Here is a 24315-nt window from a genome sequence, read left to right on the forward strand (position 1 = left end):
TGGAGTTTTTTTTCTAAAGGGTTAGGGGTGCAAGGGTCTTGTAACTTGACAGCTTTAAGATTTGCACACTTAAATGCCAGAGTTCCTGAGCCAACATGACTGGAGGAGGAATTCTGGGAGTCGAAGTCCACAAGTCTTAAAACTGTCAAGCTTGAACACCCCTGAGGTTTTTTTTTCTAAAGGGTTAGGGGTTCAAGGGTCTTGTAACTTGACAGCTTTAAGACTTGTGTGCTTCAAATGCCAGAGTTTCTGAGCCAACATTTTGGTTGCTAAGCAAGAGCGTTGTTAAGTGAGTTTCACCACATTTTACAAGTTGGCCACGCCCACCCAGTCACATGACTGCCAAGCCATTCCCGCTCAGTCACATGGCTGGCAAGCCACTCCCACCCAGTCACATGACTGGCAAGCCACTCCCACAAAACAGGCCACACCTACAGAAGAGGTTTTAAAATTTTTTGAAACCCACCACTGACACACACATACCTAAGAATCCTGAATTCACTCACACCCACACCCACCGCTAGCTCCCGCAATTTCACAACATCATTTCTATATGGACTTCTTGTTGTGACCGCAAAGAAACCGTCTGCGTTTGGGGAGAAATTTAGCAGATAATTTTTAAGTGAGAAGAAAAAAAGTTCTCAGCAGAAACCTCTCCCAACTTGAATGAGTGATGAGAAGCATTACGAATGAACGAGGAAGCCACAAGGGGAGGATTCGTTAGATCTCGGCTGCAAGTTGTGGCATGATTTTGGCAGACAACTTCTGTGGTTTCCCCTTACTCAGCAAATTTTAACAAAAAATAAAATGCAGAGTTCCTTCCCTGGGGTTCTACGCTGTTCAGAAGTGGTTGTTCCAACGAAAGCATCCAGAACAGTGATTTTTTCCGGCGAAAAACAGCAGAAAATCAGCTGGCCAGCACATGCGTGCACATTGGAGCTGACAGGGCAACGCCTTGCATGTGCTCAGAAACGGCTTCAGGTGCCATCACGGATCTAGAATGTGAAAATGACAAAATTGAAACGACCACCTCTGGATTCTCTGTTTATCCAATATCTACCCTGTTTCCCTGAAAATAAGCCCTCCCCAGATAATAAGCCCTCCCCGAAAATATTGCAACACAGCAGCAGCCATGAGGTAACCATGCTTGCTGCTTCCAGCAACTCAAAAATAATAAGCTCCCCGAAAATAAGGCCAAGTGTTTATTTCAGAGATCAAAAGAAAATAAGACCCTGTCTTATTTTGGGGAAAACATGGTAAATACATGACTATGGAAATGAAATTTTGGTGAACTTATTACTGGAAAAAGAAGCTAACATGTTCTTTTATCTGAGAGCCACCCTCCAAAAAGTTGCAGTCATTTGCTATTAAGATTACATCCAGGTAAAGATTACACCCTGGTCCTGTGTTTAATAACTTTTCCTGTATGAATACTTTGAAATTATAATTTGATAGCTACTTTTGGAGATCTCTGGGAGTTATGCCCCAAGTCTTCGGGGACTTTGATTTACGGTGAGAATTTTTAGAAAGAATTAAAATCCCGCGGTCTCAAGCGAGGATTTTTCATAAAAAGAGAGGTTCTCATCCTTCCAAAATACAGAGCCCTGTCCTTAAGGCAGATCTTAAATTAATAGTTGCTGTGCAATGCCTGTTTCAGATTTTTAATAGAAAATGGGTTTTCTCTTCTCCCTTTTCGGGGGCCTCCGTTTAGAATTTTACTGCCAACGAAAAAGCCACGGTAGACCAGCATTTCAAAGAGCTGATCCGTGACATGGAGAAACAGCGGGATGAGGTCAAGGCTGGTCTGGATCACCGGGAGAAGGTGGCGGTGGAGAACATCAAGGAGATCGTGGAGGAACTGGAAGAGAGAGTCAAACTGTTGCAGGAGGACAAGGAAACCCGGGAACAGATTGGCCTAATCAGCGACTCTGTGCTCTTCCTACAGGTACAGTTTTCTCGGTTGCTTGGGACAACAGTCCATCAACAAGCATGACTTGATCAACTGCTAATGGCTTGACTCCATGACACAATCTTCTTAGACCAAGGGTCGGCAACCTTAAACACTCAAAGAGCCACAAACGGAAGCCCCCCATTCAATTCTGGAGCTGACCAGAAGTCTGGTTCCCCCACCGTCCACCATAGAGTCTCCTCCTAGCACAGCATCCTTTTTCCTCTGTCCTAACTGAAAGCCCTATCAATTGTGGAGCCAACTGGCAACAGGGAGCCACAGCAGAGGGATGAAAGAGCCACATGTGGCTCCAGAGCCGTGGGTTGCTGACCCCTGCCTTAGACTAAGAAAAGCTTCTATTTCCATGTCAATGTGTCTGGGTTTTTACCTGGTAGCAATGTTGCCCTCCTACCATTAAAATTGTTGATACATATTAATGGGGATGCATGTTTACTCTGCCTGGCAGTAGGGCAGGATCCACCTGGGACAGCTTTAATAATGTTAATTAGCCAAGGGAGAATTTAATTTGGCTTGCATTTCAGGCAAACCTATCCCATCAAGTATGTGTTGAAATTGGCAGCCTCTTTATATTTTTGCAATATAGCTTGACATTGAAAAAGTCTCCTTCTCCTTCTCCTCCTCTCCATCACCAACGCCATCTCCTTCACCTTTTTCTTCTCCCCCTCTCCTTCCCTTCCCCCTCTTCCCTCTTCCCTCCCCCTCCTCTCCTCTCTCCTCCCTTTTGCTCCCTTCTCCCTTCTCTCTTCCCAGGAATTTGGAGCCATGATGAGAAGCTATATTATCCCTCCATCTCTGCCAACCTATAGCATCTTGCTTGAAGGAGAGAACATGAGTCCAGCAATGGGGATACTCAGAGATGACCTCCTGAACGTATGCATGAGGCACGTTGAGAAAATCTGCAAGGCAGACCTTAGCAGGCATTTCATTGAGAGAAACCACATGGAAAATGGTAGGGGGAACTGAGAGCCGATGTCCATTCAACTGTGAAAAGGGGCCACCTTGATCACACAGGTTGGGAGGGGCAAGTAATTATGGTGAAATTCAGGAGGAGGCATCTGTACCATGTTGATCCATTGTTCCCCATAACCAGGAGAACATTGTTGAACTTGTACTAGTTAGAAGTGCCTCAGGCAAGCTTGAGGATGATATCGTGGGTGGCATCACATCAGTTGTTTTTTTTAATGTAGAACGAGTAATAATCTTTTATTGCTGAGTCTTTCTGTTTTTACCTGTGTTGTGCAATCACTCATAATCCCAGCTAACATTTAACATAATTCTTAGTCAGATTGCTATCCTGAGAATCACTAGATCACAATTAGGAAAAGAAGAAAAATGCTGAATGCAATTTTGATCTCTCATTTTTGAGATACATCTGTAAATTAGAGATAAACATTCACCTCCTTGTAAGAGGCAGTGAGAACAAAAATGAATTCCTCCAGATACAGGGATGAGAAAGCTATAGATGCTTAGCCCAGGGCAAGGGGAGGAGATGACCAAGGCATAATTTTTATCATCTTTTCATTTGGGAAGAAGAGAGGAGGAGACCGCTTGTACTTGCTGAAAAAGTCTTTGATCCATTACTTGTTGAAAGTCACTGTGGAAACCTCTATCCTGATTCTTTCGTTAAGATTTTGATCAAACCTACCTTGAGTTATTACCTGGCCAAAGGAAAGGTCTCAAAATTCCCTCTAGACTTTAGATGCCACCTAAGCAATGGAGATTTGGAGAGCCCAGTGCATCTGGAGAAATGACAGACAGACAGACAGACAGACATATGATTAATATAGATAGACATAGTTAGATATACTGTATAGATAGGTAGATGATAGATAGATAGATTAGATAATAGATATAGATAGATAGATAGATAGATAGATAGATAGATAGATAGATAGGTAGGTAGGTAGGTAGGTAGGTAGGTAGGTAGGTAGGTAGGTAGGCAGGCAGGCAGGCAGGCAGGCAGGCAGGCAGGCAGGCAGGCAGGCAGACAGACAGACAGACAGACAGACAGACAGACAGACAGATAGATGATAGATGATAGATGATAGATGATAGATAGATAGATAGATAGAGAAAGAAGAAAGATAGACAGACAGACAGATAGATGAGACATAGATAGATGAGATAATAGAGACAGATAGATAGTAGAAAGAAGAAAGAAAGAAAGATAGATAGATAGACAGATAGATGAGAGACGAGATAATAGAGATAGGTAGATAGTAGAAAGAAAGAAAGATAGACAGATAGATGAGATAGATAGATGAGATAGATCGATAAAAGATAAGATAATATAGATTGATGATAGATAGATAGATAGATAGATAGATAGATAGATAGATAGATAGATAGATAGATAGATAGATAGATGATAGATATTGTTAGTTGCGAAGTTGTGTTTGATAGATAGATAGATGAGATATATAGATAGGTCAAAGATAAGATAATACAGATTGATTTTATATAGATAGATAGATAGATAGATAGATAGATAGATAGATAGATAGATAGATAGAGATGGATAAATGATAGAATAAATGGACAGACAGACGGACAGACAGACAGACACATACATGTAGATAGATGTATGGAGATATAAGGGAATATATGGAGGAACAGTGGTGAATGCAATGCCAGGTTTGCTGGTTTGCTAAGCCAGCATTCAGACACACCAGCAGTTTATACATCTGTACCCTGAGAATGACCATAGTGGAGAAAAGAGTTGAAATAGTGTGTATGTGTGAGTGTGTCTCCACAATTCATTATAACCTTATTCACACTACTGAGAGGAAAGAATTGGAGCTTGCAGTAATATCATTCTGAAGTTTTTTCCAGCCTCACCTCTTTTGCCTATAAATTGGGGAGGGGGAGGGGGAATGCTGTTTGAGCCTACATTACAAGGCTGTTACACTATGAGTTGAGATAATGCATGCAGAGCACTGGAAATACATCTTTTTCAAAATACGCAAGCTATTAGGAATGAAGAGACAGATGGTGGGAGTATCCAGATGTGCATCATTAAATAGCCCCCCCCAGCATATATTACATTCCTCAAAGTGTTGCTCTTAAATATAGCACGTCCTCTCAATTTTGACTGGAAGGGATATAGTTACATTAGGCAGGGAAGGGAAAATAACCTGATATTTGTATTGTGTATTTCTTTATCTGTTTGGCTAATAATTTTGTGGTCCATGAGTTTCTGCAAAGAGGTCAACATCTGCACGATGGCAGGTGCAGCACTGCGACAGAATCTTCTCCCCTCCCCCATTTGTCCCTGTGTGCAATGTTGCTGCATAAACAAAAAGCAGGATTCTGAACACAACACCGTGCTTGGCATTTTGTAAATTTCAATCTCTCCATCCCTGGACACTACCGCTTTTGGGGCATGTGTAGCAATTTCAACAATGAAAATGACCTTGACATTTTCATCCTAACAACAAGGACAAAACCAAGAATGATAGAAGAGAGTATTTGTAGCTCAGGATTGAACAAGGAGTTTGCTTCATGCTCTTGGGAAGCCTCGGTCAGAACAGGAGCAGTTCTGAAGGCAGTCCACACCCATCTTGCCCATTGATGACCAACGTCAACTGTTGACCTTAGATTTCCACATGCAGGAAGCACTCCATCTTAGAAATACAGATTGCCCTGCTTTTACAATGCTGCACCTAATCCTTCTCATTTTGTGGTTGTTGTGTATCTATCTCCTAACAACTATGATTTTTTCTTTGGTGTCCTCATTTTGTAGGCGATCACCGTTACATGATGAACAACTTTTCCGACTGGAATCAGCCAGATAACATGAAGAGGTTTTCCATGTTCTTGGCTCCAAAAGGTAACGAAGACTACCCCTTCTACACAACTTACCCATTGTCCACTTTGGGTGTTTTGGAGATGGTTTTCTTCTTCCTGACTTTGATCTGAAGCAAAACTTTGCTCCAGTGTCCCCAGACTAAAAACCAGGAGAGGATATCTTGATTCTCCTCACTTCCTCTGCAAGCCACAATTAAATAGACAGGCTAAATATTTTAAACGGAGACAATTCTCCACTTTTTCTTACCTGGCTCCCAAAGAGCATCTTGACCTGTCTGTTTCTGTCTTCCACAATGTAAGTGCCCACCTAATTGGTCTAAACCTATTTGGATGTGGTAGCTCAGTGGCTACGACGCTGAACTTGTCGATCATAAAGGTCGGCAGTTCAGCAGTTCAAATCCCTAGCGCTGCGTAATGGAGTGAGCTCCTGTTACTTGTCCCAGCTTCTGCCAACCTAGCAGTTAGAAAGCATGTAAAAAATACACGTAGGAAAATAGGAACCATCTTTAGTGGGAAGGTAACAGCGTTCCGTGCACCTTCGGCATTTGTTCATGCCGGCCACATGACCACGGAGACGTCTTCGGACAGCGCTGGCTCTTCCGCTTTGAAGTGGAGAGGAGTATCACCTACTAGAGTCAGGAACAACTAGCACATATGTGCGAGGTGAACATTTACCTCTACCTCAATATTGTAAATAGAGACAATTCTCCAATTTCTTTAGCTGGCTCACAAAGAGCATCTTGACCTCTCTATTTCTGTCTTCCACAATGCAAGTTCTCACCTAATTGGACCAAGGCATAAATCACGAGTGAGTCATTAAATGTCCACTCAGAGGAAGCCATTATGGGAAGAAAACATGTTTTCTGAACAAAATTCCTTCCCCAAAGAGTCAATTATCTCCTTCCAATCTCCCGCTTACCCTTGTTTCAATGATGACTTCAAAAGAAACTCACCCATCTTGCTGATTGTTGCCTGGCCTGAATTCTTTCATTTAGGAGGAAATCTAGGAGGAAATCTAGGAGGAAATTACAACACTCGCGGCTGGGAGTTTTCTTCCATGCAAACTGCCGAAGAGACTATTGCAAGTGGGAACTCGGCGTTCTCCATGAAAGGTAATTTGTCATGCCTCACCCCCAGATTTGTCCACCCTTTTGGAAGGTTTTCACCTTCCCTCCAACTTTGCTTCTGCACCCAGGTCCATAACTGTTTTGCAGTCTGCTTTTCCCCTGTGTCAGAACTGTGGCATCACGTAAGAAGCAATTGCCTAGAACCGGGATGGCAAACCTATGGCACACGTGCCAGAGGTGTCACGCAGAGGGTGGGCACGCTGTTTCCAGCTGCTCTTCTGGTTTCTGGCACATATGCACGCCGGCCAGCTGGTCTTCATGGGTGCCAGAGCACTGAAAAACAGCCTGAAAATGGCCCGAAAAATGGCCAAAACAGGCCCAAAAACCCAGGGCATTTGCGGGACATTTTCAGGTCGTTTTTGGGCTGTTTTCAGGCTGTTTTTGGGGCCATTTCCAAGCCATTTGTGGCCTGAAAAAACAGTCTGAAAACAGCATGAGAAACGGCCTGAAAATGGCCCAAAGTCAGCACAAAAAACAGGCATACGTATGCTGGGCAGCTGGTCTTTGGGTTTCTGGCACATGCGCGCACATGCAGACACTGAGCTTGTTGGCTGGAAAGTCAACAGCCCAGGTTCAAGACCCAAATGATGCATGATGGAGTGAGTTCCTATTACGTGCCTCAGCTGCTGCCCACCTACCAGTTCGAAAGCATGCAAATGTGAGTAGATAAATAGGTACCACTTTGGTAGGACCGTAGCAGCATTCTGTGAACCTTTGACATATGTGGCCACGTGACCATGGGAATGTCTCCAGACAATGCTGGTTATGTTAACCAAGGGGAGCTTTCCTATCTTCCTCGGCTAAGAAATGGCGATGAGCAGACACAACTGAGCAGGGAAAACTCTTACGTCTACCTCTGTTCTTTCAAACGTTTTGTCAAACCTGTCTTGGGTCAAATGATGGGCTTTGCTGCCGTAAGTGGATTGAGACTAGTTGGTGCTCCATGCAGATGCCGAGGTTTGGCAGAGCAGCAGTTTAGACCCAGCGATGTTGTGACTTTAGGCAAGGGGTTCCTCCGTGTTGTTGCTTCGTTTGCTTAGCAAAAGAAAAAAAGATTGCTCTGTGCTCTGGAAGATGACAAAGAGAAATTGCAGCTGAATGGAGCCCCAGGGCACCTGGGTCAGGCTGTTATGTTTGAATGCCTTCGCAAATACAATTCAGTGGGAGTCAGGAAAAAAAGGGGGGGAGGACAGAGATAAAGACACACACACACACACACACACACAGAGGCAGACAGAGAAAGAAAGAGAGAGAGAGAGAGAGAGACAGACAGACAGACAGACAGACAGACACACAGACTCTCTCTCACACACAGACACACAAAGAAACAGATAGAGAGAGAAACACACACAGAGACAGACACACACAGAGAGAAACAGAAGAGAGAGAAACAGAGAGTAACAGAAGAGAGAGAGAAACACACACAGAGAAAAACAGAGAGAAACACACGCACACACACACACAGACACACAGACACACAGACACAGACACACACACACACACACACAGACCACTTCAGCCCAATTTCAAATTCAACTTTGCACCATGTCAAAACTTCATCCAGCAGAGCCAGTCAGGGCAACTTGGGCACAGTCAAGAGAGAAACGTTGGTTGCACCCTGCCTAAGACCTTTCAACTGAGGGCAAAAAGAACATTGGATGTGCTTCATTGGTGGATTTCTTTTCTTTTTTTTAAAAAAAATAATACAAGTTAATGTAATATTTATCAGTTAATACCTTTGCAGGAATATGTGTACGATTTCAGGCACTCTGGAAAATTTGTGGAGAACTTGGCATCTGGGCTTATGCCAACGGAAACCTCAAAAGTTTGAAGGGCTGGAGATTCCCCCCTGCCCCCCCCGCTCCACTGTTTCCTGATCTCTATGGAGCTCAGGTGTTCAAGTTTCCTCTTCTTGATGTAACAGATTAAGATTTTCAGTGCTGCTGAGCAGAAAACTTAATCTGCTTCCTTACATGGTGGTCCTCATGCTAGACATGACTTGATCTTCTCCTGGTGTAGATTTTGGGTTTCATCAAGGCAATTTTGCCTCTGAGATGGGTGACATACAAATTGAATCAATCAATCCGTCAGTCAATCAGTCTTCTTGGTTTCTTTGGGGACCATGCCCAGTGGGCTAGAATGCTTGGAGGATTCTACCCATCTCACCATCATGTTGCTTCTTCTATTTTCCAGTTGGCAATGGATCCAAGATGCCATATCAGTTCCCCCCAATGGGCCAGAGTTCACCGGGGGATTTCAGCAAGCAATCTGACGGCAGCCTCTATACTAAGAATGGTATTTCAGGGCTTCTGCTTCCATTGGCCCCTTACTTCCTATCTTGTCTTTTCCTCTCCGTTTGTTCCTCCAGGTAGTTCTCGACCACAATTGACTTCGGGAATAGCAGGGATTGGATATATATCTAGTTTAATGAAAAGAAGGATTAGGGCAGGGGTGGATTCCACCAGGCACTACTGACAGTTCGCTCGTGCAATTAAAATTGAAAAACAAGATGGCGCCACCTACGGCACCACCAGGGGCGTGGCAGGCCTCAGTCACTGCCGGTTCCAGCGACCCAGCTGGCCAAACCACTACCGGTTGGGCCAAACCAAACTGGACTATGGGCAATAGTGGGATTCATTTTTTTTTTACTAGCGGTTCTGTGGGCGTGGCTTGGTGGGCATGGCAGGGAAGGATACTGTAAAATCCGCATTTCTTCCCGATCAGTTGGGACTTGGCAGAGAATAGATGTGGGCGGGGCCAGACAGATGTGGTATTTACCAGTTCTCCGAACTACTCAAAATTTCCACTACCGGTTCTTCAGAACTGATCAGCAGCTGCTGAATACCATCTCTGACTAGGGGTGACATGATAGCAATGTTCCAATATCTCAGGGGTTGCCACAAAGAAGAGGGAGTCAACTTATTCTCCAAAGCACCTGAGGGCAGGACAAGAAGCAATGGGTGGAAACTAATCAAGGAGAGAAGCAACCTAGAACTGAGGAGAAATTTCCTGACAGTGAGAACAATTAGCTGCCTTGTGTCTCCCTCCCAGCCTATCCTTCCATCGTGAGGCACCAGACGGCCAAGGCCCAGCCGCAGACATGGAAATCTTCCAAGCAAAGCATGTTGGTAAGCCCCTACGGTTGTTAAATGAACTGTACGGTTGTTAAGCAAATCCAGGCTTCCCTCCTTGACTTCTCTATCATTCTTTTATTAATTGATATCCCGCCTTTATTAGGTAGGTTGGGCTGAGAGAAAACAACTGGCCCAAAGTTACCCAGCTGGCTCTTGGCTAAACCGAGACTAGAACTCCCAGTGTCCTGGTGATTGACCCAAAATCACCCAATTTGATTTCATCCCTGCTCTAATGTATTCTGAGCTTGTGCATGCCGGCATCAAACCTCTGAAATATGCAAAAAAAAAAAAAAGGTTTTTTATTCTGCTGGACCCCTTACCTGCCTCAGGTGGATGGCAAATTGAACCAAAAGCCACTTCTTGTGGAAGGCAGTGCCTTCCTTATGTCCTATTCTGCATTCCAGCAATTTCCCCTCAACCTTACGTTGTTCCTGTAGAGAGCAGACCAAATGCACTAGCTTTGTCAATATTCAGAAGCGCTACTCTGTCTTTGCAAAGTCCATTTATATTCCCCAGTTAGACACCAAGGCAAACAATCAGATGAATAAATAAACAACACTTAAGCGTTCCTAGACAAAACACACTTGAACTGGATTTTTACAAAGCCGGCAGAAGCGTTGGTGGATTGCTGGGCCAAATCACTGGGCTTTTAAAAACCACTTGAAGTAGGTACACCGTTGAGTAATCTGTATTCTTAAGGTAAGATCTGTAAAATGTGAATTCCAGAGGTCAAGCCAGGGAGAAATTAGCCCATTAAGGGTGATTAAAAAGTAGTTTGTTTTACTAGTTTGTCAACTAGTTACAAAACTTTCTGGCGCTTCAGCCAGGGTGAGGAGTTAGCCTTTGGAAGGAGTCTCCAGAAAGGCAACTTTAGACCTGTTCCCATGGCTCTAAGGCAAGGATCTCCAGATCTGGCAACTTTAAAACTTGTGGAATTCTGGAATTCGGCTGAGAAGTTTTGGGAGCTGAAAGTCCACAAGGCTTAAAGTTGCCCAATTTGGAGATCCCTGCTATGAGGGAATTGGAGATAAAGCCAAACAGTTTCTAGATCCCTCAAGATGTCTAGAACCTCTTGGATGGTGTCGGAGGAAGAGAGAAAACGCATCAGTGCAAGTAAAGATGGCTGAAAACGGCCACATCAGCACTTGGGAATGAGATAAAGGGGTGTTGGGTGTGGTGACATCCATGGGAGTTCACCATTTTGTCATCGTGAGATGTCACACTCCTTGTAGAAAAAGGGAGGAATCATACTGGGGTGCTTCAATATTGCTGATGGCACACAAAACCCTGATTTTTAAGGGACAAAATTGGGCTGATGTCATGTATAATTGAGGGCAGGGCATTCATGCCTTTAGACTGACAGCATTTCAAAGCCCTGACGATGTTACCTAATTTGGATGATGAAACATCGGCAGGAAAAAGAAAACAATTCAGACCCCTCATTTCAACCCTGGGTTACAAATATCCTGTTTTCCTGAAAATAAGACCTCCCCAGATAATAAGCCCAATCGGGCTTTTGAACGCATGCGCTAAAATACCATATCCTCCGGAGTATAAGACGCACTGCAGTATGAGACACACCAAAATTTTGAAGAGGTAAATTAATATATATATATATTTGCACTCTGCAAGCCTCCCAAACCTTCTGCACACCTCATTTTTTTGTGAAAAATGGGGCATGCAGAGAGTTTGAGAGGCCTACAAAGTGCTCCTGGGGGCTAGGGGGAGGGGAAAATGAGCAAACAATGGCCTGTTTTTTTTGCAAAAACAAGCCCATTTTTCCCCCCATAGAACAGGGCATGCATAGGCTTTGGGAGGCTTGTAGAGTGTTCCTGGGGGCTGGGTGTATAAGATGCACCCAGATTTTCACCCTCTCTTTTTAGGGAAAAAGGTGTGTCTTATACTCCAAAAAATGCGGTAAGTCGTCCCTGAAAATATTGGAACACAACAGCAGCCATGAGGTGACCACTCTCACTGCATCCTGCACCTCAAAAATAATAAACCTTCCCCCAAATAAGGCCAAGTGCTTATTTCGGGGGTCAAAAGACCTTGTCTTATTTTCGGGGAAACATGGTATTCTCCTTTAATGACAAGATATTCCTGGGTTTTGGCCATCTTCTTTGGAAGGAAAGATTTGCATCAGCTCAGAGTTGTGAAAAGAAATAAATTGGGGGCCAAATGTAATTTAAATTTTTAATGAGACCCTCTCAGAATTGATTTGTTGGAGCCTGGCATTAGAAACAACAATAGTATTAATTTTAAAATGTACAAAACCCATCCCTGCATCTATCATCTCTTTGCTCTACAAGAAGCTGTCTCAACTCATTTTTTGAGGGGCCGACCGAGAGTTGCTGGAGTGTAGGCTTTCTTCAGGCTGGGTGGGAGGAAATCAAGACAAAAATGAAATGGACTTCATTTCCTTGACATTTAAATTTAATTAAAAATAATATAGGCCGTGTGATTACTCTCCAGTCATGCATTTCATAACTCCCTCCTTCTCTCTCATCCACAATTTGGAATCTGCCACTGGGAGATTTCTGGAGACCGTGATCGGGCTGTTGAGGGGCCAGAGGAAGCATTGAAGATTTAGGCCATGCCTCTTGGATTTACAGGGACCACAAAAGTGCTCTTAGAAAACCCAAATGGAAAGTGAGGCTAGATCAGAGCTTCATTTGGAAGTAGGTCTCTTTAGCCATGCAGAACATAAGAAGTTCTGCATGGCTAAAGAGAATGGGAGATAGCACTTAACCATGATGCTTTGTCTCCAGGTAATTTAATATGCTGTGACTGGGCACAATTATTATGTTTGGGTAAGAACTTCCAAAAGAGGTCTATCTTAAGAGGATCCAGGACTTCTCCTTGGGCCCAGGGGCTCCTCAAATGTTCATAGAGCCAGTTTGGTATAGTGGCTAAAAGTGGTAGGGTAGAAACCAGGAGACGGTGAGTTCTAGTCCTGCCTTAGGCATGAAAGCCATCTGGGTGACTTTGAGCCAGTCCCTCTCTCTAAGCCCCATCCACCTCACAGGGGAAAATAGGTGCAGGAAGGAGTATTAGATATGGTCACTGTGTTAAGTTTCTAAAAATAATAAAGGCAGGATAAAAATTGAATTGGATGATAGATAGATAGATAGATAGATAGATAGATAGATAGATAGATAGATAGATAGATAGATAGATGTAGGTGGATGATGGATGGATGGATGGATGGATGGATGGATAGATAGATAGATAGATAGATAGATAGATAGATAGATAGACAGATAGACAGATAGATATAGGTAGGTGGATGTTGGATGGATGGATGGATGGATGGATGGATGGATAGATAGATAGATGGATGGATGGATGGATGGATAGATAGATAGATAGATAGATAGATAGATAGATGATAGATATAGGTAGGTGGATGATGGATGGATGGATGGATGGATGGATGGATGGATAGATAGATAGATAGATAGATAGATAGATAGATAGATAGATAGATAGATGATAGATATTGTTGTTAGTTGCGAAATGTGTCTGACCCATCGCAATCCCATGGACAATGTTCCTCCAGGCCTTCCTGTTCTCTACCATCCTCTTGAGTCCATTTAAGCTCATACCTACTGCTTTGGTAACTCCATCCAGCCACCTCCTTCTCTGTTGTCCCCTTCTTCTTTTGCCCTTTGCCTTTCCCAGTATGAGGCTCCTCTTCAGTGACTCCGTCCTTCTCATTAGGTGGCCAAAGTATTTGAGTTTCATCTTCAGGATCTGGCCTTCTAAAGAGCAGTCAGGGTTGATCTCCTCTAGGAGTAATCAGTTTGATTGCTTTGCAGTCCAAAGGGCTTGCAGGAGTCTTCTCCAGCACTACATAGATGATAGATGATAGATGATGGATGATGGATGATAGATGATAGATGATAGATGATAGATGATAGACAGATAGACAGACAGACAGACAGACAGACATGCAGGCAGACATAATTTAGTGCCGCAGGAACATAGGTTGATGGAGATCAGGGAAGACCAGTCCACTCACTGCTCTCTTTCTCTGTTTTCTCCTTCCAGTCTCATTACCGTCCCTTCTACGTCAACAAGGGCAACGGCGTCACTTCCAATGAAGCCCCCTGAAGAAGACGGTGGTGGAAGAGGAAGGCATCTAACCAGAATGTCCATGGATATTCCTGCTATTGTATTAATCAAATTGTCCTAGTTCTTTCTTTCTTTTTTTTTAAAGTGGGGGGGTGGGTGGATGCTCTAGAGGAAAGGATGTACATCTCATTCTGGACGGAAATGGGTTGCACCCTGCTCTTTTCGATCCATGCTTTGCAGCTCTTGAGAAGTAAGTTGACCCCAAATAGATGTTGGTTGACTAATGAATTCCCCTTTCCTCATGTAACTGCTTTGCTCTTACTAATGCCTTGCCAGTGTTTATTCAGCGTATTCTCACGAGACGTTGGGTTTAAGCAAACAAGCTGCTGCTTAAAACTGTGACTTTAGCAGCCCACTTTTAGCTGTAGGTCCAACTGTTGCTGACATTAATGGAGACTTGGTTGGCCGACACTGTTCTAAAGTCATGTTCTGACCTAGGCTTCCTGAGAAAGCATAAATCACAATCTTAGTCCCCGAAACCCTCTTTTTATTTTTTATGGGAGAGGCCAATCATCTCCAAGCCTTACTCCCAAGTCGACCCTGTTCTCATAATTGTTCTTGTCTTCTGGCAGCTCTGCGCATGTGCACACTGGGAAAAGGCTCCCCCTGTTCTTCTAACTTGCTGATGTCAGACTCTGGAGGCTCCCGAGGCAGTACATGATTACCAGATGGCCTTGGCCCCCTCTCTGCCTCTGATGCAGAGCCCTCATCCGAGCCTTCTCCAGGCTCCAGGACTGGCCCATATTCCTTCCCAACCTCCTCACTGTCTGTTGCCAGCTCCGCAGACCTCTGGCAGACCACAACTGGCCATATGCTTTGACATAGCAATCAGAATAAGAGAATAACAGAGTTGAAGGCACCTTGGAGTCTTCTAGTCCAAACTTCTACTCAAGCAGGAGACCCGATACCATTTTCAACAATTGGTTGTCCAGTCCCTTTTAAAAAGCCTCCAGTGATGGAGCACCCATAGCTTCTGAAGGCCAATTGTTCCACTGGTTGATTGTCCTCACTGTCAGGAAGTTTCTCCTTAGTTCTAGGTTGCTTCTCTCTTTGTTCAGCTTCCATCCATTGCTTCTTGTCCTACCTTCTGGTACTTTGGAATCAAAGAATCAAAGCGCACTTAATATTAGCTGCTTCCCTCTGGCTACTAGTCATGTGACGGTGATGAATCTGTAGCTAAAAAGGCTACGTGAATTGCCCATCATCCCAATTTCTCCTCCTCCTGCTGGTTGTTCAAATTGCAGAAGAAAAGAGGAGAGAGAGAAAAAATCCATAGAAGATTGATTACATGTCTTAGCTATGCTCTTCTTCTCCACTGATGATACTGTCTGATGTGCTTTGGTTCAGTGCTTCGGCTTACATTTGAGGGGAAATATTTTTAAAAGCGTGGGCATGTCGGTGCATCTTCCCTTCGGTTTCTTTCTCATTGGACGCTAAGAATCAGGCCAAGGATGAGTGGATACCTGTGCAATGTTCCAGATCGAAAGAATGTCTTAGAGTTGCCAGGGGAACCAGATTGTCTGTTCTCACAATTGGTATCTAAACCTCAACATCTCCCACAAGATTGAGAGGGTCTCAAGATTTGGGAGAGCCAGAGACAGTTGGGTGCATCAAGAATTTCTTCCAAGGATAAACTTTGTAAGAAGGTGACAAGGTTGAGAAGTGAATGTGATGTTGGGTTTCATTCCAGACTGTTATTTTTTGGGCCTTTCACAGTAGACTTCCTTGTCCATTCCAATGTATGCAATAAAAATAAACACACATCAGCACCCTTAGATGGCCTATATGTCAGAATATGGGGGACCTGTTTAAAATGACTTGAAGGAATATTCCTTCCTTCCTTCCCCCTCTTCTTTTCTTCTTCTTCTTCTTCTTCTTCTTCTTCTTCTTCTTCTTCTTCTTCTTCTTCTTCTTCTTCTTCTTCTTCTTCTTCTTCTTCTTCTTCTTCTTCTTCTTCCTCTTCCTCTTCCTCTTCCTCTTCCTCTTCCTCTTCCTCTTCCTCTTCCTCTTCCTCTTCCTCTTCCTCTTCCTCTTCTTCTTCTTCTTCTTCTTCTTCTTCTTCTTCTTCTTCTTCTTCTTCTTCTTCTTCTTCTATCCCGATTCATAGGATTGGCCTCCTGTCCTTTCTGAAAGCTTGCAGGCATTTACAATGTTGATTTTTCTTTTGGCCATTTGTTATTATTTTGCTTAAGCGTGGAGGATTAGCATCCTGAGAAATCTGAACCCTTGTGAGGTCAGCCAAGGGCAGCAGTTCAGTTCTTGCAAAGCTTACCTTTTTTTATTGCAAAAAAATCCCACAAAACTTTTTCCTCCTCCTCCTCCTTCTCCTCCTCCTCCTCCTCCTCCTCCTCCTCCTCCTCCTCCTCCTCCTCCTCCTCTTCCTCCTCCTCCTTCTTTTTTAAACGATTCCGACAAGAAATTAAAAGGAAAGTATTTTGTAATCGTTCAGGGATAATGAGAAGGGGAGGAGGCGAGAAAGAAAAGCAGCTGTGCCAAAATAAGTCTAACTTCCCTGAGAAATACATTTTCAGGGTCATTTGGTCCCCCCAAGTGGAAATATTGTAAAAGTTTATTTTTAAAATCTCCCTGTGTCTGAATATTGGAGAAATGGAATAATTGCGTGTAACAATGCAGTTAGTGTAGCCTTTATTGTCATTGTACAAAAGAAATGCAACGAAATTGGTTTTAGCCCACTGGTGCAATCCATGACAACAAATACAAACAACATAAATAGTATAACGAATAATCCCAATGCAAGTAATTAGGGGAAAAGAAAAAAAGACAAAGAAAAACGTTTCCACGTGTGCATGGAGTGATTGTGGTTGTGTTTAAGAATCTGACAGCCCAAGGATAGAAACTACAGTATTCCTTGACTTATAACCATTTGATTAGTAGCCATTCAAAGTTGCAATGGTCCTAAAAAAGGGGACTTGCAATGGATCCTCACACTTATGACCATGGCAGCATTCTCACTGTTGTAGGATCAAAACTCAGGCACTTGGCAATCAGGATGTATTTACAATGGATGGAGCTGTCATGTTATCAGGGTTATGTGATCGATTTCTAGCTGGTTTCTGACAAGTCAACTCATTAGGGCAGTGTTTCTCAATCTTGGCGACTTTAAGTCCTGTGGACTTCAAATCCCAGAATCCCCCAGCCAGCTGACTGGGGAATTCTGGGAGTTGAAGTCCACAGGAGTTAAAGTCACCAAGGTTGAGAAACACTGCATTAGGGGAATCCAGGTTTCCTTAATGACTGGCTGGTTCGCTTAACAACTGCAGTGATTCACAAGACACAACTCTCTTAACAACAACCTTACTTGGCAACAGAAATTTTGTCCCTGTTGTGATCATAAATCAAGGATTATCTGTAGCATGTTCCTCCTTTGTAAATAGTGAGTCTAGTTTTATTCTGATTGTAACAAAAACGACATTCTGGTTCCTGCCTTTTCTGTTTTAAAACTGGATCCATTTCTAATTGATTGATATTGATCCATTGATTCGATTATTTTCCCCATTACCTGAGGCAGGAATCTTGTGATATTGCATTTTCTGAATGTAAATCGCTGGTAGAAATTTTCCCCAGGTGAAAAAAATAAATAAAATCAAAACCCCAACAGGGGCCAATGGCTCTCAGTTGCCCGACCCAAGTTTCGATCATCGAAAATGTTTAGTTAAAAGTATTCTGGAGAATAAAATGTTGGAATGACCAAGAAACCAGATTTGCATGTGGTTTTTTTCCCCCTTATTATTTTCGCGAGACGTCGAACTGTGCAAAATGCCATTCCTTTGCTAACGTTAAATTCACTGACGATGCGGGTAAGGAGATAGCAATGGAACTTAGATTCATATACCGCTTCAAAGTGCTTTCCAACACTGTTACCTTCCCACTGAAGTGGGAAGTACCCATTTATCTACTCACATTTGCATGCTTTCAAACTGCTAGGTGGGCAGGAGGTGAGCCAAGGAACGGGAGCTCACCCTGTTGCCCGTAGCCCAGGTTCGAGACCTGGGCGACTGTAATTTGCTACTACAGCATCACAAAACAAAACAACAACAAAAATTGGTGGGTCTGCAGAGACAGAAATGGACAGCAGATGTCACCGCCTCACTGCAGTTCACACACCGTTCTCGGCTGCGTTCTGCTGCTTTGTGCCCCTGAATATCGCTACTTTGGATGTTTGGGCTGTCACATTGGCTGATCTTTTTTCGGATCAAGAGGAAAACATCGTTTTCCCATTTATAGCTGGCGGAGAATGAAAACGTGCAGGCAAAGGACAAGATGAGGATGACAGTGATAGGCGGGGTGTGAAGGTCGTAGATTCCATTATTCAGTCTGTAAGAGCTGGTTTTTATGCTCTGTTCTAGGCTGCTCTGTCCCTTTAACACTTAATGCTACCCTGGAAGGATTATTATCAGCAGCATATCCAGAGGATGGCTCCATTGACCTTGGAGGAAACTGGGGAAGGGCTGAGTAAGTCCGGGCGAGGCTTTTCAGAATTAGAAAGACTTGCAAACAGGGAGCAGGAGCAACAGAACTCAGCCAAAGATCAAGGACCACTCCCTCCTGATCCTAGAGCACGGAGAGAAGAGAGAAGGCAAGACCAATGCAGACTGAGCCGGCTGCAAGGGAGGAGAGTGCCCCACCCCCCCTTCAGAAGGCACACCTTGGGACTGAGATATAAGGAGGTGCTGGTGGGTGGGGCATTTGTCAGGGACAAGTGTTGAATCTGTGGAGCCGCGTTGTTGATGCCCAGGAGTGGGTTGCTGCCAGCATTACTGCTGGTTCGGTGCGCATAAAAATTTTGGCTTCGCTCACATCCGCATTTGCAAATAAAAAGGTCTGCGCATGTGCCAAATCTTTAAAAACGAAAAAATATATATAAATGTTTGCAATGGAAATTATTCTGTGCATGCACAGAACTGAAAAACAAGATGGCACCGCTGTAGGAGAACCAGTTCGGGGGCGTGGCAGGCCTAGGTTGCTACCAGTTCCAGTGACCCAGGCCACTAAGTTACTACCTATTTGGGCGAACCAGCCCGAACCGGTCAGTGGTGGGTTTCAAAATTTTTTATAACCTCTTCTGTAGGTGTGGCCTGCTTTGTGGGAGTGGGTTGCTGGCCATGTGACCGGGTAGGAGTGGCTTGGCAGCCATGTGACTGGGTGGGAGTGGCTTGGCAGCCATGTGACTGGGTAGGTGTGGCCAACTTGTAAAATGTGGTGAAACTCACTTAACAACGCTCTTGCTTAGCAACCAAAATGTTGGCTCAGGAACTCTGGCATTTGAAGCGCGCAAGTCTTAAAGCTGTCAAGTTACAAGACCCTGGCACCCCTAACCCTTTAGAAAAAAAGACCCCAGGGGTGTTCAAACTTGACAGCTTTAAGACTTGTGGACTTCAACTCCCAGAATTCCTCCTCTCGCTCTTCATCTTGATGATGTGCGGACGGGCGGGGGGAGGGAGCTGGAACCGGTTCTAAATGGCACGGTAGATTTGTGGAACCTCTTCTATAGAAGAGGTTAGAACTGGCAGGAGCCCACCCCTGGAACCGGTAGGAACACAGCTCTGCTGATGCCTGGAAATTACCGTGCTCTGTCTTGTGCTCAGTTGGCCCATTTTGCCTGCTTCACTGAACTTCTTGCTCTGGTTACTGTTTGGCTAACCTGGCTTACTGGACTATTCGCAGCCAGAGATTGCTGAAGGTGTGTGAGAGAGCTTTGCTCCAGGACTTGTACTCAACGTGGGGACATTTGGGGCCAAAGTTGGAACAACAAAGGGGAGTTAGAACTGTTCTCTGACTATGTTGCTTTTGTGCCATACCCTGGGTCATCACAAAGTAACTTATAACCATTGCTCATACTTATGACTGTTGCAGCATTCCCATGATCACCTGATCAAAATTCAGACACTTGGCCATCTTGTAAAGGTAAAGGTTCCTCTCACACATATGTGCTAGTCATTCCCGACTCTAGGGGACGGTGCTCATCTCTGTTTCTAAGCTGCTGTACAAAGACGTCTCCATGGTCATGTGGCCAACATGGCTAAATGCCGAAGGCGCACGGAACGCTGCTCCCTTCCCACAAAAGATGGTTCCTATTTTTCTACTTGCATTTTTCACGTGCTTTCGAACTGCTAGGTTGGCAGAAGCTGGGACAAGTCACAGGAGCTCACTCCATTATGCGGTGCTAGGGATTCAAACCGCTGACCTTTCTGATCGACAAGCTCAGCGTCTTAGCCACTGAGCCACCGCTCCCCTTGGCAATCTTGATGGGGATCCAAATACTTTGAGTTCCCCACCCTGGTAGCAAGGTTTTCAGCTTGCATGAAATTGGTCTGGGATGGTGATGAGGAACAGTTAATTTTTGTCCAAAGAGACTGGGCCTCACTTAAGTGATGAAGCTGGGGCTTCCTAAGAAAAGTGGGGCAATGACTGATTGACAACTGAAGAGATTAGTTCTTTTAATTTACATTGGGGAGAAGGCAGGAAACACATATAAATTAATTACTGCAAGTTCCAGGCATGTATCGGCTACATTGCTTGACCACTTCCTGGAGGTTAGACTACACATTAACCTCCTGCATTTTCCAAAATGAGTTTATATCTGTTTAAAGAGATTAAGGTTAATAGAATGCTCTTTAGAATGATTCTCGCTAAGCCCAGGGAGGTAGAATAGAAGATTTGGTTCTCAGTTGTTTTAATAGCTCCCTGCTGTGTGGATTTGGAAATGGCTCTGCAATTTTGAGCTCCCTCTTTCTTTTGAGCTGACCACGACAGATGCCATCAGCTGTGGCCCAAATTTTGCAGGAAAACATAGAACTGGCTTAAGCAGTTACACAGAGAACTATGAGTTTTATTGATGCATTGCCCTCAGACCAGGTTGAGAAAAAATAAGAGGTCCCAGGTCAGGCTAAGCTAAGCCTGCAAAACAAATCACCATGGACTCCGTTTGAGTAACACTCTAGCACAGTGGTTCTCAACCTTCCCAACACCGTGACCCTTTAATACAGTTCCTCATGTTGTGGTGACCCCCAACCATAAAATTGGTGTCTCGGTTCCTTAGACCATCGAAAATATGTGTTTTCCGATGGTCTTAGAAGACCCCTGTGAAAGGGTCATTCGACCCCCAAAGGGGTCCCAACCCACAGGTTGAGAACCACTGCTCTAGCATGATTTACAAGTCATAGTGGGGTAGATGGGCTCACAAAACATGCCAGTTGTGGTTTGGTGGTGTGAACTCACTTAATAGGGGTGACATGAGAGCAGTATTCCAGTATTGGAGGGGCTGCCACAAAGGAGAAGAAGAGGGTGGGAGGATCAAATTATTCTCCAAAGCGCCAGAGGGCAGGACAAGAAGCAATGGTTGGAAACTAATCAAAGAGGGAAGCAACCTAGAACTTAGGACAAGCTTCCTAACAGGAAGGACAATTAAGCAGTGGAACAGAAGTGGCCTTCAGAAATCGTGGGAGGTTTTGAAGAAGAGATTAGATAGTCACTTGTCTGAAATAGTGATGCCTAACCTTTTGGGCACTGAGTGCCGAAACTGGAATGTCTGTGCATCTGCACACATGCACCCGGAACCCGGAAGAGAGCGGGTGGCTGATACACATAAGCAGCAGAACCCGGAAGAGTAACTGGCGACAATGGGCGTGCCCACAGAGAAGGCTCTGTGTGTCACCTATAGCACACCTGCCATAGGTTCTCCATCAGTGGTATAGAGTTCTCCTGCTTGAGCAAGGGGATGGACTATTTATTTATTTATTTATTTATTTATTTGGATTTATAAACCGCCCCCTCTCCCAAAAAGGACTAGAAGACCTCCAAGGTCCCTTATAGATTCTATTCTATTCTAGTCTATTCTAGTCCATTCTATTCTATTCTATTCTATTCTACTCTACTCTACTCTACTCTACTCTACTCTACTCTACTCTACTCTACTCTAGTCTCATCTAGTCTAGTCTATTCTAGTCTATGCTATCCTATCCTATCCTGTCCTGTCCTGTCCTGTCTTAATATGTGTGTTAGGAAGGAGCAATGGAGGTACTTCCTAATATGCAAATTTACAGCAGTTTTTAAAAATTGGAAGAATAAAGAAAGAAGACACAAAACCCATTTGTGACCAGAACAGCACAAAAGCACGATCAAAGAAGATCCACTAATGCATCTATTTCACAGATGAGAAACATGGAAACAGAGAGATTGATGATTCACACAAGACCAGCGCTATGGGCAATTTGTATTCTTGGACATTTGGGTGTTACGGGCCCCTGGCCGGTCTCCAGCAACCTTCCAGAAATCTCTTTTACTTTTTCAATAATGGTGGCATTTCCTCTGGAAAGAGAAGTAGAAAGAAGAGAGCTGTAAAGCTATTTTATGTCAAGACTCTCTACTTAGATATTTGTGTAAATCAGCTTTATGTTCTGAAGTATCATCAGGTTCCCAAGATGATTTCTATCTTATTTCCTTCTCCTGCACCTTGAAATCCTTACTTCTCAATAATTTTGAATGTAGCTCCAAAGACAGAATGAAAAAAAGAATCATAAAATTGGAAGGAATATCAAAGCTAATCAAGTTTAACCCTTTCCTGGCACAAAAATATTTTGCTACATCATTCTGCAGAATTGCTTCTGTATTAAAAGGTAGGATTGGCTGCTGATACTTTCTAAGATTGAAAACCACTGTATTCTACTACTAACTATATCACGTGTATATGCAGGTAGTCCTTGGCTTATGAAACACAGCGGAGCCCAAAATTCTATGTTGCTAAGCGAAACGTTGGTTAAGTGAGTTTTGCCCCATTTTATGAGGGAGCCACCAAGGAGAAAGCCCTTCTTCCTGGTCCCACCAGATGGACCTTCTTAAGAGAGGAGACCCATTAGATCCCTGGCCTCCCAACTCTGACCACTTGACCCCAGGCCATGGTGGACTTTATAGATGACAAAGGTACTGCTCTGACTTGGTTGTTGTTGTTAGTTGCGAAGTCATGTTTAACCCATCATGACAGCATGGACAACATTCCTCCAGGCCTTCCTGTCCTCTACCATCCTCTGGAGTCCATTTAAGCTCACGCCAACTGAAACACAACCCACAGTTGAGCAAAGGCCCTCCATGGTTGGCGTGAGAATCAGAGCACAATATTTTTTGGGAAGATAAGCATTCCCATGTTCTAAAAACTTCAGATATCCTCCTGCTATCCTTGCAAAAATAACTTCCAGAGAGAAAGAAACTCTGGAAACTTTTCCCCCATTTTTTTTAATGCTACAATATAAATCTCTGTGCCACTCTTTCATTTCATGGGTGAATTCAGCTCATGGCTTCCACCACTTTTCTATTAAGGAGTCTTAGACCAGAAGTGATCTGACTTGGTACAGCTGTTCTTTCTGTTCTGCTACCCATGAGAACAGAACTGGGCCTCTAATGAAGAGCACAGAGCAAAATTGACCCCTGGGTGGAATTAGAGCTATTTCCCTACCCCACTCAAGAAACATCCCTGGGAATAATTTGGAGTTCTGTCTTTTTCAACCGTCTGCTTGAGTTCACACTACATTTGTTGTTGTTGTTAGTTGCGAAGTTGTCTCCGACCCATCGCGACCCCATGGACAACATTTCTCCAGGCCTTCCTTTCATCTACCATCCCCCGGAGTCCATTTAAGCTCACGCCGACTCCTTGGGTGACTCCATCCATTCAAATAGATATTCAATCTTTAAGATATAGATTCCCCTCGCATATATGTGCTAATTATTCCTGACTCTAGGGCACAATGCTCATCTCCGTTTCAAAGCTGAAGAGCCAGCGCTGTCCAAAGACGTCTCCGTGGTCATGTGGCCAGCAAGACTCAACACTGAATGTGCATGGAACGCTGTTCCCTTCCCACCAAAAGTGGTTCCTATTTTTCTACTTCCATTTTTACGTGCTTCCGAACTGGTAGGTTGGCAGAAGCTGGGACAAGTAACAGGAGCTCACTCCGTTACACGGTACTAGGGATTCGAACCGCCGAACTCTCAACCTCTCTGATCAACAAGCTCAGCGTCTTAGCCACTGAGCCACTATGTCCCTATCTCAATCTTTAGGTCAATTTAAAAGTCCATATGATGGTGGGTAGTTGGTTACTCAAAGAAAAACTATTTGTATTCAATTTGGGGTAAA

At 44.0% G+C, this 24315-nt stretch overlaps 1 protein-coding gene across 3 annotated transcripts in view; it reads left to right on the forward strand.

Annotated features, from left to right (window-relative positions):
• Nucleotides 1-17887, forward strand: part of TRIM29 (tripartite motif containing 29) — a 34194-nt gene extending 16307 nt beyond the window's left edge. For 2 of the 3 annotated variants that reach the window (XM_081960894.1, XM_081960893.1), the window contains 7 exons: nucleotides 1712-1945; nucleotides 2720-2918; nucleotides 5712-5798; nucleotides 6772-6888; nucleotides 9097-9198; nucleotides 9955-10031; nucleotides 14088-17887. In XM_081960894.1, coding sequence (XP_081817020.1) covers nucleotides 1712-1945; nucleotides 2720-2918; nucleotides 5712-5798; nucleotides 6772-6888; nucleotides 9097-9198; nucleotides 9955-10031; nucleotides 14088-14150 — 879 coding nt within the window. In that variant the 3' untranslated portion in view covers nucleotides 14151-17887. The remainder of the gene's footprint in view (nucleotides 1-1711; nucleotides 1946-2719; nucleotides 2919-5711; nucleotides 5799-6771; nucleotides 6889-9096; nucleotides 9199-9954; nucleotides 10032-14087) is intronic. The other variant, XM_081960895.1, reaches the window with a different exon arrangement.
• The last annotated feature ends 6428 nt before the right edge of the window (nucleotides 17888-24315 follow it).

This window comes from Natrix helvetica (genome assembly GCF_964273705.1).
Source record: "Natrix helvetica genome assembly, chromosome: 8".
Lineage (NCBI taxonomy): Eukaryota > Metazoa > Chordata > Lepidosauria > Squamata > Natricidae > Natrix > Natrix helvetica.